The 13,979-nt window shown below is 39.8% G+C and overlaps 1 protein-coding gene across 1 annotated transcript; it reads left to right on the forward strand.

Moving 5' to 3' along the window:
• The first annotated feature begins 1,067 nt into the window (after positions 1 to 1,067).
• LOC146317272 (uncharacterized) lies at positions 1,068 to 11,938 on the forward strand. The gene is made up of 5 exons (XM_084733005.1): positions 1,068 to 1,269; positions 1,362 to 1,688; positions 8,323 to 8,370; positions 10,890 to 11,198; positions 11,331 to 11,938. The coding sequence occupies exons 1-5, from the start codon at positions 1,227 to 1,229 to the stop codon at positions 11,495 to 11,497; spliced, it is 894 nt and encodes a 297-aa protein (XP_084589131.1). The 5' UTR covers positions 1,068 to 1,226; the 3' UTR covers positions 11,498 to 11,938.
• Positions 11,939 to 13,979: the final 2,041 nt, after the last annotated feature.

Raw genomic sequence — 13,979 nt, forward strand, 5'->3', positions numbered from 1 at the left:
GATGATGAGTTGTTGAGTTGGAGAAAGTTCTGGGCCGTCCAACAGTTACACATCGTGAGGACAGTCTGACACAGCAGCGAGGCTTCTTGTCTCATCTGGTCTCAGTGGCAGGTACATCTGTGTGTCGTCTGCAGAGCAATGGAAGGACACATTGTGGTGCTGGATAATCTGGCTGAGCAGAAGCATAAGAATAGAAAATAAACTTGATGGGCTTGTAGATTGTCAGAAGAAGTACGCTATTGTTGTGGAATTTGCCTCACTTGCCTCACTAGCCCTTAGATTGTTCCCTGAGTCTCTCTTTATATGGGTGACAATGCAGTCGTGAAGGGTCCAGTCATAGGTCATCTAACCTGAACAGGCACACTAGTAGTTGGTCACTCTGCACAACTACAGTCCACAGCTGCACAAGTAGGAGAGTAGTGCATCCCCCAGATACTTTCTCCTGAGGTCCCAAGGTTATGGCTTATCGGGCAGACAGACTGTCTCCACATTCTCTATCAGGGCACAATACATGAGCAAGGCCGACAGATACAGTGATTTAGAGCAAAGAGGTGCATAGCTTCTTGTTTTGCACTTATGCCCAATAGAATTTGTGTACACATAGATAGACACATCAGGCCCATACATGGTGGCGTGTGAGATTCCAGCGAATGTCAGGGGACAGTTAAATACCTTCACTCGAGAAGTAACCTTCAGAATTGGGTTGGCAGTCACAATGTTCTCAGTGTATTGCTAATCTGAATACTCCTCGATCGAGCTTCATTAAATACTCCTGTGTAAGTCATCTGGGACTCCCGAACTCTTCTTCAGTGTCTGAGTGAACCATTCTTCAGAATTTCCACTACAACTATTATGGTAGGATACTCCAAAGTAGTTTGTAGTTTTGTATTTTCATCACAGCTGTTAAACAACAGATAACAGTCTGTGTTACTAAATTCACCACCAACCTCAATGTGTTTGTGCTAACATGAATGTTTTTTTCTATTTCTGCATCATGGTGACCCAGATTTTTCATCTGCTGTCAGATTCAAATCAACACCAACAAACTTCAGCAGCGGCAGCAGCAGCAGCCTTATCTGTGGGCCGCAGGGGCTGATGGGAGGTCTGAGGACCTGTTAGAAAGCACGTGTCCCTCGTCTGATCTCACAGCTCGTCCTTGTTTGGCCTCAGCTGCATCAGAGCGCCACTTCTCCCCAGGTTCACCAGAGGAAACACCACTGCACAAAATGCTTTTCCTCCCAGCTGCTGCTCTGTGCTGTCTGTGTTCAGGTGAGTGTTTCCAGCCAATCAGGAGCCAACAAAGTCAACCTTTAACAAACACTGTCACACTAACCTTCATCTACCTGTCTGTTTCTCTACAGTGCTGGTTGCCATGGCAGCAGAGCTGATTCAGGAGGATTTAACATTGACCAGGAGAGTTGGTGAAGAAGTCTCCTTCAGCTGTGGAAACACTGACCAGTGTTACTACAACTGGGTATACTGGTACCAGAAGAAAGACACAGAAACATTCAGACTGATTCTTGATATTGATAGGAGTAATGGTCAGTTAGATTACAGATCCAATCATCCTCAGAAAGATGATTTCTCAGCTGTGAATAAAGAGAACGGCTGTGAGCTGAAGATCCAGACAGTTAAACTCGATCATTCAGCCACCTACTACTGTAGCTGTGTGAAATTAGCTCCCCACAGTGAGAAATGATGCCTGCAGCCTGTACAAAAACCTCCAGATGAACAGATGTCAAACAGTGTTTGTGACAGGAAGAGAGCAGTAAACCACAGCCCAGGTTCACATATTTCACCTCCATCTCAGCCAGAGTCACAAACACACTGAACTGAGGGATTGATTTTCTTTCCTGCTGTCAGGATTGATTTCATATGATATTGATTGATATTTTGATCAGATATTCCAGCAGCTTTATTGTTGTTCCACACAGTGAGGACAAACTAACAACACAGAAGCACAATGAGGAAACAACAACAACTAAATAGAAAGAGAATCCAGATGAAAGGATCAAATAACAAACATATGTCATGTTTGAAAGTCATTTTGTTGAATCAAAGAAGAAATTGCAAAGAAAAATCAAATAAAGATGAAAATGGTCTCTTTGTTGTGCTGCTGGAATAAAGTCCATTCCTCCCTCACAATACTAATCTGCTCTGAATGAAAACTCTTCCAGCAGCACTTGTTGTTTAACACCTTTCAGTAGATTTCAGCAGATCATTTCACTTGATGACATTTTCAAAGACAAATCTTGGACACATGTCAGCTCAGGATTTTGTCCTTCTAGCAGCGGCTTATTAGGACGCTGATTTTGTTGGACACATTTCCATCAGTTTCCTGTGGATGTTTGTGGTTCCCAGAGGATGAATCCTAACATTTATGGTGACCTCCTGACCTTTCCTCTAGCGCCACCATCAGGACAAAAGTGTCTGTAGACCAACACTTCAGCATCTTGAAAGTTAATGCTTTGATTTTTAATAAAGTGACTGAAAACTTTCAAGAATTCAAGACTTTGTAACATTTAAAGCTGCACAAATCAATATTTTGATCTGAACAAAGGGTGAAATGACTTTGTGTAATCGAGGGTGGACTGGTCATTGGGAGGACCAGGAGGTTTCCCAGTGGCTGTTACACAAACTGATGCCATCAACAAACAAACAAACAAACAAACAAACATGTCCACAAAGGTAAGTATACCTTCCTATCACTGGTGGACCAGCAGCGACAGACTGACCAGACCTTAACTACGTTACGTAAGGAAACGTAAAACTGTTGCAGTTTGGTTCAGTTTATGTACAAAAACTACTTGGTGAGGTTTAGGAAACCATCATGGTTTGGGTTAAAATACGGGCTCAAAATAAATGAGTAATGGGTAAAAATAAAGTTCAAACTTTAAATAAGTCAAAGTTGACTTCTGGTTTCAGAATGGATGGTTCAAACAAACACAGGACTTTCACCCAGGAGACCAGGGTTCAACACCTGTGTTTGTTTGAGCCGTCCAGCCACCACACCTCCTCCATACATGGACTTTGTGGCTCTTTTTACTTCACCTTTCATAATTACTACGTCCACAAGAGTTCACCACCTCACAATAAATATAAATATGGATTTAAAAAAGGAGGTTGCACTTCAACTATGTGGTTCTCAGTGGAGCGTTAGACTCAAAATTTAGTGAGCGTATTCCAGAAAATTGAAAAGGCAGCACATGTCAAATCTTCAAGTCAAAGAGGACAAAATATTGATTTGGGTCATATCAATAAACAAACACTTACATGTTTCAACACAAAACCTTCATCAGAGCGGTTGCAGCGCTGCACAGGTTCAATTTAGTGATGGACACAAAGGCAGAGAAAACACACAGCTGATGGACCCAAATATTCAGGAACCAATCACTTGGTGGCAAAACATACAAAGAAACTGTGGATGAACTGACAGCACATTTTTCACCAAAACTTCTGCAGATCACTGAAAGATTCAGATTTCTCAAACACAATCAGGATGAGAGTGAATCTGTCACCATGTTTGTCGCAGCACTACATTAGTCAGCTGAACACAGTGAATTTAAGGATGCTTTATATGACACTTTGAGAGACAGGCCTGTGTGTGGATTACAGAATGAAGCAGCACAGAAGAAATTACTCACAGAAAGTGACTTGACTCTTGAAAAAGACATTAATATCAGTGTAACAATAAAACTGGTATCAAACGTCCATCAGACACAGTTGTTAGGATGTACACAGGACATCCAGTACACATGAAGAGGATGACTGATGTGACTGTTCAGTCTAAGGCTCAAACTGCAAGGCTTCCAGTGTTTGTTACCAAAGGAAATGATCCTGCCATCCAGCTCAACTGGCAAACTGTAAGGAAGCTGTCACATGGTGCCGCTCACCTGAAGGCAATATTGGAGAAACATGAAGAGGTTTTCCATAATGAACGAGGCAGAATGAAAGATATTACAGTGAAGCTGCTTGTCAAACCTGGTAGCAAACCTGTGTTTATGAAAGCTAGACCAGTTCTCTACACTATCAGCCCCAAAGTGGAGGCTGACCTGGACACTTTGGTCAAGACTGGAGTTTTGGAACCGGTGATGATCAGTGAGGATCATGCCCAGTGTTCCAGTACCCAAGAAGGATGGAGGAACCTGGACCTGTTGAGACTTTAAGGTGACACTGAACCCTGAGCTCAATCAATCTCTGTCAGGTTTACCTACAAATGCATGTGGATGAAAAGTCACTGCTGACCATCAAAACACACAAAAGACTTTTCAGATACTGTAGGCTGCGTTTTGGCATCACTTCAGCCCCAGAACTGTTTCAGAGAGCTATGGATCAAATCTTAAGCGGGCTGTCACAGCTTCATTCTTCCAGTTTCCCTCCTGTTCCTCTGACTCACTAATTTTCCACTCTCCCTGCCTCTGCTCCACTCTACCTGCCAGCCACTCCCACCTCATCAGCCCAACTCCACTCACCTGCAAGTTCACCTGCAGCTCATTCTCAATCAGTCCTGCATATAAGACTCTTCAGGACTCTCAGTCCTTGACAGATTGTTCTTCAGCATACATGTGAGACTTTCCAGCACTCCTTACCTGCCTGATCTCCTGTTGCTGACCCTGCCTGCCTCTGACCTGCCTGCATCACCTGTCTCCTGGTAAACTCACCAGCCTTCTGTCCCTGACCAAGAGTTCTGCCTCAGCATCTCTGGTTCCTGTCTGCTCACCTGGTCCCGACTTCTCCACCTGATCCTGACTTCCCTGCTGCTTCTTCAGCCTACTCTTTTGGTTCTGGACTCAGCGCCTCGTTGACCTCGCCTCCTGTAAGCCCCTCTGTCACGGGAGTGAATGGAACCATGCGGGTCCGAGGGCTCACGTCCTCACCCTGGGTCCCGCTTCCAGGTTTGTCTCAACCCATTCCTCGAGCCTGACACCCAGAGACTGTGTGGGCTCTGAGCCTGAAGAACAAACTGTCCAGAGTGCTGCATTTGGTTCCTAAACACACCCATCACAGAGGCCATCACAGTGCTATCTGGATTATATCCGGTGCACTGGAGCAAGTGACAAAGAACATATCCCAAACTTCTGCAGCAGTCCTCGTGCCACCACACCATCTCTTCCAGCCTAATGCTGAATAGAGACCTGTGCAACAGCATTGATTTCTTAAAGCCCTTTGCGGCGAAGGACATTGTTCAGTATCAACAGGGGAAATGGATTATGCACAGAGAACAGGCCAAGACAGAGTTTTCACCTCAGGAGAATCTGTGTTGACAAGGAACTAACATGGCGTCTCTGCCACTGTTGTTGCCCAAACTGGATCTGCGTCCTATTCAGTCCAAATTGTGGACAGTGGCTGGAGAAGACATGCAGACCAACTCCTCGACTCTCCTGCTGTGTCTGCAGAGCTGTCTCTGGAAGAGTCTTAAGATGCACACACACCAAAACACCAACCTGTTGGAGTGCAGAACTCCACATCCAAGGTTAACGTTCCAGCTGCAGATCTGCCTACAAAAGGGACAGAGACACGTCCCTGCACATCAGCACCTGTAACAAGTTCACCATTTTAAGGTCACTAACGTTACCTCAGATCACAGATATCCTGGGAGAGAGCAGCTGCCTCCAGCCCACCTGAACTTATAGACTGAACTGCACTGACCCACGTCAGAGAATTACTCATAATATTGTTCAGGATGTTTCAGGGTCTTTTTTCCTTCTGTTCTTTCTTTATACAGAGCTGATTGTAAACATGAGTTTCTGCAGTTATGATTATTACTGCTGTATGTTGTCATGCCTGGGAGATAAAAGGGGAAAACCTACAAATCCCAGAATGCCAGTGCCTCAGGTGTCCAGGTGAGATGTCACATCCTGCCATTTGTTTGGCAGTGTGGTTGGTTTAATAATTGAACGCAGCCGGTCAGGACCCTGAGTGTTTTTTTTAAAGACTACAGAACACACACTCCGAGGAAGGAACAGTGTTTTCTCTTTACATTGTACTGATGCTGTCGTTGATGAAACTGCAGCCGTTGGGCTCCAGCTGACCTCAAACAACGGACATTCAAATGCACCTCTGTCCACCACAGACATCACCTGAACGCCACCTTCAACGGCTGGGTTTGCCGCTCATCGAAGCCAGGATTGGACCCTTTGTACCACCAAGAGACGACAGCGTCACAGGGAACTTGAACTGGCTCACCACAGCAGTAACCATCAGCACAGCTGCCAGCTCACCTGCCTCTGAAAAAAGAAAGACAGAAAGAGAGAAACCTAAACCACATAATCAATAATCTATGAAAGAGTTACAGACACAGAAAAGGAGACTGTCTGCTTATGGCTGTTTTGTGTTTGTCTGTTGATTTTTCCAGTTGGACAATGTTATGTTTTAATTATTACTGTTACTTATATAACATAAATGACTTGGATTACAAAGTCAGATAAACTCTTTATTCTCCAACAGCAGTGTCAGCAGATTACACATAATACCTTTGTGTTCCTCCTACAGGAACATGCAGGAACATGCAGAACCATGACAGCAGGAACATCTTGATCTTGAGTGAATGAGTATCCAGTCATTGTGTTGTTTCAGGATCATGTTTCTCTCTGTGATCCATCATCTTTTCTTTTAACACTCAGTCAGTGTTTGTGAACTGAGACACTAACTGTTGAAGTTTTAAAGGTAAATTCTTTCTCATTCTTTCTTGATATTCTTCAGCTGCTCAACAGTCCACAGTCTCTGTTGTCGTATTTTGTGCTTCATAATGCACCACACATTTTCAATGGGAGACAGGTCTGGACTGCAGGTCCAGCTCAGTCTAGTACCTGAACTCTTTTACTATGAAGACACGCTGTTGGAACACGTCCACAATGTGTCTCTGCATCGTCTCTCTGAAATAATCAGGGACGTCTCTGAAAAGACGTCATCTGGATGGCAGCATATGTCTCTCCAAAACCTGTATGTTCCTTTCAGCATTAATGTGGCCTTTACAGATGTGACAGTTACCCATGATGCCATGGGCACTAACACACCTCCATACCATCACAGCTGCTGTCTGTTGAAGTCAGTGCTGGGAACAATCTAGATGGTCCTTTTCCTCTTTAGCCCGGAGGACACGACGTCCATGATTAGTGAAAACAGTCTGAAATGTGGACTCGTCAGACCACAGGACACTTTTCCTCTTTGCGTCCGTCCATCTCAGATGAGCTCTGGTCCAGAGACGTCTGCAGTGTTTCTGGATGTTGTTGATATCTGTCTTTCTCTTTGCATGGTAGAGTCTGAACTTACATTTGTAGATGCAGAGACAAACTGTGTTTACTGACAACGGTTTTCCAAAGTGTTCCTGAGTCCATGTAGTGTCCTTTATACAATGATGAGGGTTTTTAATGCAGTTTTTAATGCAGTGCTGCCTGAGGGGTCAAAGGTCACAGATATTCAGTGTTGGTTTTCAGTCTTGCTCCTTACATGCAGAGATTTCTCTGGATTCTCTGAATCTTTTCATGATATTATGGATTGTAGATGGTGAAATCTAATTGTATGGAAGTAATATTTGCAGTATTTCCAGGTATTTCAGTTGATATTTGCAGTAATGCAGTAAGTGAATGATTTGAAATGTGTAAAAATGTCATTAGTGTTCATTGGTAATGGTTGGGATCAGGTAAGTGTTTGTTGCTTCCTAGTAAGTGCAGCCCTCTAATGTCATGAAGTGATGCTCCTGTGAGGAGGGAGTTTTGGGGTTAACCTCAGATCAGTTAGTCAGGCGAGCAGAGAGTGGAGCCACACGCTTTGTTGACTTCTCCCTCTTTTCCTCTCATCAACGTTTCTCTCTTGGATTTAATGGCATCATTTGATTCTTTTGGACACTTTGGACACTTTTGGAGACTTTTTGTCAAGCATCTTTTTTTGTGCTGAAATAAAGAGTTGAAGTTTACAGAGTGGTCCTGTGGATGTTTTCCATGTGGATTAGGACGAGGGGAATCATCAGAGCATCAAGCTAAGGCTTCATTCAGTGGAAAGATACACTATTTGTTCATTTGAATTCATTTCCTCTTGGTAATGATGACATGTTGTGAGCTTTTGAAGCAGAAAAGCCTCAGCAGGGACAGGAGTCACAAAAAGTGCAGCGACAGACATTAGCATCCATAGAGCAACACTGCTAGTGTGTCTAAAAAGACAATAAAAGAAGAGACAGTCATGTTGATATGAACATTAGAGAAACACATCATGGAGCTGAAATATGATCCTGCTTCATTATTTGGACTCGTTCACCTCAGCTGACACATTCAGCAGCACACAGGTTTTTGTATCACCAATTTTCACTGTGGGACACTGAGGAAGAACTCTGGTACCCCATCGTTGGTTCAGGAACTAAACTGTTTGTAACAGGTAAGAATAAAGCTTCATTTTCCTTCAGTTGTTTTCTTGAACAAGTTGAAAATGTGTTTTTAATGAGTTTCTGCTGCTTCAGTCTTTACATGTTAGTTTTTTCATCATTAGTAGAGAATTCTTGCAGCCGTGCAGCTTGTTACATCAAAAAGCTTCATAATTCCTGAAAAGATGTTTAAATCTCACTGCACAACTGAAGTTATTCTTTATTTCTGCATCACATCAAACTGATTTATATAGAAAAAGTCTGATATTGTCAAAGTTACAAATATACAGTATTTGATCATGTCAGTAATTCAGCACCATCTCTGGTTTTTATCAAACAAAATAATATATGATATTAAACATCAGTTAATATCTGTCAGTGAATGGAGCTGAAATGCCCATAACTTTAATAAATGAATATGTTGTATAGGATAATTCATCATTTTTGAAAAGGTCAAATTTACTTCATGACAATAGTATTATATATGATGGTACGTGTGTCTTTTAGTGGAATATATATTTATACATGAAGACAAAAAGATATTTAATATGATAGTAAAATAAATGTATATAATAAATGTAAATGTCTGTACATGATACAGGATGATATATAACACATACACACATATATTTATTTATTTAACTTCATACACTGAATATAAAAGATATATTACACTGAACATAACTGCAAATATATGACAGTAAACATGTTGCTGAAAGTATGTAAATACAATAATATAATATAATATAATATAATATAATATAATATAATATAATATAAATTATTGAACAGTAGTTGAGTGTCAATAGTTAATTTCCTGTACTGCATTATGTATCAGTCTTTATTCATTTTTTAAATACCTAAACATAACATCTGAATTTTGTATAAAAAATTAAATTATTGTGAAAAAAGTTCTGAAACCATTTATGTATTGATTTGTTTCTTTACTGATTACAGGAATGTTTCAGCTGATAAATCAATAATTATGTTATAGATATTGGAATCATTAAAATGGCAGCGATATTTAATGTGACAGTAAACATCCTTTATCATAAAATGAATATTACCATAATACAGAAAAATGATTTTCTATCATTATATCATAATATTCACATTTTAATCATATCACAGTAACTGTGTTAATTGTGTACAAGTTTAAAATTGTTATGATGAATTTTATTTATATTGATAATAATAAAATTATGTTATTAAACTGGCAGGACAGATTTTGAGGTTCTATTATATTATATTATATTATATTATATTATATTATATTATATTATATTTATCCGACATCCAAATATATTATTTTCACAGATGCACTAAATATAAATGGGATATGATGCAACATAAATTCTAATATATGACAGTAAATTTATTGTTTAAAGTGTTTGCATCTTTACATTTTAAAATATGTTATATTATATTAATAAATAGTCGTCTTGTGTCAACAGTGAATTTCTGTCACAGATCAATAATGTTTTGTCTTTATTCACATTTTAAATACCTGAACATCATCAATCATCTTAATAATGGATCAATATTTAAATTATAGTAAAAAAAAACAAAAACAGTTTTGAAATCACTGATGAATTGATTTGTTTATTTATTGATTATATTGGTAAATTAATCATATTTTATATATTTTGTTATCAATAAAATGGCAGCGAGATTTAATGTAACGGGAAACATGTTCTTTATTATAATATGTATGTTATAATATATACTTTAATACCAAACATCAGGATTATATTATATTATATTATATTATATTATATTATATTATATTATATTATATTATATTATTTAAAAGGAAATTTTAACTCAAAGATTATTAGTCATGTATGTATTTTTTAGTTTCTTTCTTCTGTCTCTTCACACATTCAACATACTAAAACATTTTAATTTGTTATTTTAATTGTGTATAAAAGTTGGACTTCTTATGAGAAAAGTTATGAAATTATTGATGGATTATTTTGGATTTTAAGGGATTTGATTTTTGTATCTGACAGTAAATATATGTTGGTGTATTGCAGCCGCTGAAATATTTGTGTTTTATTTGAAGATGTTCTTTGTTATACAGTATACTTTAACACTAACACAGAAAAAATATCTATTTTATTACAGCAAATTTTATTATTATATTATATTATATTATATTATATTATATTGTTTAATAAGATAAGATAAGCTGGCTGTAGTAAAACTTGTTCTGGACTCGTCCTGCAGATTCACAGAAGATTAAATCAAAGTGAATTATACTTAATGGACGTTGTACATTGAAAGAAAGAACAGTCAAATGTCTACTTGTCTTTATTTTCCATCTATCATGTGGTGCCATGAGGTGCTGAGTGTGTTTGATGTGAAGGTGAATCCAGTATATGTAGTGAACTTTGTGCTGTATTGATGAGTAGTTTAGTGATCAGAGTCCATGTAGTTTCCAGGATCAGACTGAATGCAGTGCAGTGCTGTAAGCTGCTGTTGACTGTGTGAATGTGTGTCTGTGCTGCTTGTTGCTGCTGTCAAACTTCAGATGAGCAGGTAGTGAAGCCCGTGGTGAGCGTGTACCCAGCAGCATCCAGAGCCCACCTGGAGGGGAAGAGCTCCCTGCTGTGTCTGGCCTCGCACATGTTTCCTCCTCTGGTCCGCTTCTCCTGGAAAAGACGAAAGGAGGACGGTCCTCTGGAGGAGCTGCCCCCTGCTGAGGGAGAGCAGCTGGAGCTCAGAGAGTCGGGACGCAGCGCCGCCATCTTGCTGATAGATAGAGACCCTCTCTACACATATAAATACGTCTGCTCCGTCCAGCACGAGGGGGACACAGTGGAGGCCCAAACAGAACAAGGTAATGAAGGCTTGGTGACTGTGTTCAGCAGTGATTCAGCTTCATGTGGAGACGCTGTCAAAGAGAGCAGAGGAGCAGAGGACTGACATTTCTCACTGCGACTCCAAACATTTGTCTCCTTTTGTGTTTCAGAGGTTCCTGCGTTTGCACCTTCCTTCCAGTCTGAGTGCAGGGTGAAGCTGCTCTGTGTTCTGTACACAGTGCTGATAGTGAAGAGTCTGGTGTTCTGCTGTGGACTCTCTCTGCTGAAGATCCTCAGAAACAAGGGACCGTCCACCAACTGCACACATGCTGACTGACTGTTTTCTGATGGCCTTTTCTCACCATCAGATCTCATCAATTCATCTCATTGATCACTTTGATCAGCAGTCACAAATGTCCATTTTCATGTTGTCTTCTTGCTTGTAAAATGTCTCTTTTTATGCACAGCTTAGATACAGTCATCCTAACAATATAAATACATATATACACATATATATTTGCAGTTACTGAGTGTAAATTCTGTGCTCTAGTCTTACTTTCATCCTCCACTTTATTTGCACTTTGAATTGTGACTGGTATAATCATAGAAAATGAAGCTGAATCATTAGCTGTCTGCTAGATATTTGATTGTTTCTAGTATTTTTCTCTTCTTGTCTTTCTTTTTAATACATTATGCAGAGTGTGGCAGCTTTGTCAAATTCTTTCAGTGGAACATTCTCAATAAAGTGAAAAATCACAGTGTGTGTGTTTTACAAACATCCTTGTTTTGATGGATTTCACTTTGGCTTCAGAGCAAATCATCACAAACACAATCCACTTCATTGGCCGTGTATGTTGACGCCTACAAGTCATGTGACTCTGCTTGTAAGTAGCTCTCAATATACTTTGACACAGCAGCAAGAAGAAATGTACAGGAAGATCTGAATATAAGCATACAGCTAAACAAGGACAACAAAGCTAAAGAAAGAGAAGCAAACACAAACATATAGCTGTTATATACAAGTCAGTAGGTGTGTCTGTGCCAGCAGGTTCAGTGCTGAGCCCCTTTTATAATTGTGTCACTTCATGACATTAATAATGACATGAAATCACATGAATAACACAGATGAAAGCTGAGACAGTGAGTACTGAGCGCTGAAATCAAACTGAAGTTCCTGCAATGATTCTTGAAGCAGAGTCGACGCTTGTAACTGTCATTGTGTTATTAATGTGAAAAAGAGCAGCTAACGGTGAGGAGGCTGCAGAGCAGAAACCCACACAGCCCGTCTGCTGCAGGAAAGGAAGTGTTGATTGGCTGTCAACAGTTTTTTATGAGTCCTAATAACCACTGAGAACAGATTCATATCTGCTGCTGTACACACTCATCAACTCCTCTCCCCAATGGTGCCGGAAGTAGGGGGACCAAGGCGCCATCGGCCCCTCCGCTTTACTTTACATTCACACCTTGTTTTTTGAAGCCACAACCATAAATGTGTGAACAGTGAACGGATGCAGCTGCACCCCCACTATTATATTTGGGGGAGCAAACGTGTGCTTTTGCATCTCCACTTTTTCATCACACAACTTTGATATTTGAAAACATTTGAGCAACGCTGAGACAAAATCTTTACTGCCGGGACAAAAAAGAAGAAGAAAATGTGATCAAATCAAAGAAAACGTTCCACAGTTAGGTGGTCATCAAACTCAGTCCCAGCTGTCTTCAGTCTTTTTCTTGTCTTGACGTTGTGATAAAATCAAACATGTTTAATATTATCTGAAGGTCGCTGCACTCTCTCTCCCTCTCTCTCTCTCTCTCTCTCTCTCTCTCTCTCTCTCTCTCTCTCTCTCTCTCTCTCCAGCACCAAACAAGCAACAAAGCGGGTAGTTACTTTGGCGACGGCTGAAAAAACTCCTCAAACAGCTTCACACACATGATGGACGGTGAATTTACAGTGTTATGAGTGTGTGTTTAATTCAGTGTGTATCTGATCCACCAATCAGCACTTATTTTACTGAGAAATCTTCATTTTTCTTTTCTTTCTTTTTCTTTTCTTCATTTTTTCTTATTTAATGCTGAGTGAAAATGTTTTCCTCACATCTCCTTTAAATGGAATAACTCTGTCAAACCAAAGCAGACAAATGTCAGTCTGTTCCTTTAAGAAGCTTCAGGAACAGTTATAACACATTTCATATTATTTGAAGGGATGTGTGACACATGTGAAACTAAAGTTTATCAGATGCTGGATTTCTGTTTGCTGCTGCTGCTGACATTAAACATCAAAAAGAAATGCCACCACCTTGTGGTTAGTCACAGGAAGTGCAAGGATATCCAGAGGATGCTGATGATGGTCGCCATGACAACATGATGATGCTCTTACCTCTTATTTAACTGGAAAAAATCACACTGACATCTAGTGGATAAAAAACAGTGAATGACAAATATTACTGTCATTATTATTGTTCCTACTTCTAAAAATAATTCAAAAACAATTTCTACTGTTACTAATTCAATACAGTAAATTCTACAGTTACAAATACAGCTACTGCTACAACAAATATTCAGGGTACTTTTACTGTCTCTGATAGAAAGCTGAGCTTCTCACAGGCTTTGTCTCATTCGTGTTGGATTCATGTGTTTTATTTTGCCCTTTAAAGAATTCTTAATATACAGTTAAATTGGCTTGGCTACTAATAACATTATAAACACTGTTGCACCTGCTAGAATACTTCAATATGTCAACAACATAATAGGCCACCAGGTCAACATATAACAGAATAACAGTGAGAACCTGCTAATACAACTACACTGCAGGAACATTA

This window comes from Lutjanus erythropterus, chromosome 12, assembly GCF_056507025.1.
Source record: "Lutjanus erythropterus isolate fLutEry1 chromosome 12, fLutEry1.hap2, whole genome shotgun sequence".
NCBI classification, from domain to species: Eukaryota; Metazoa; Chordata; class Actinopteri; order Lutjaniformes; family Lutjanidae; genus Lutjanus; species Lutjanus erythropterus.

Bases quoted from the DNA above. Each gene is read 5' to 3' on its own strand.
- LOC146317272 (XM_084733005.1), top strand. From the start codon at position 1,227: ATGCTTTTCCTCCCAGCTGCTGCTCTGTGCTGTCTGTGTTCAG. The intron at 1,689-8,322 runs GTGAGAAATGAT...ACACTGAGGAAG, and splicing joins TGTGAAATTAGCTCCCCACA to AACTCTGGTACCCCATCGTT. The intron at 11,199-11,330 runs GTAATGAAGGCT...TTTGTGTTTCAG, and splicing joins GGAGGCCCAAACAGAACAAG to AGGTTCCTGCGTTTGCACCT.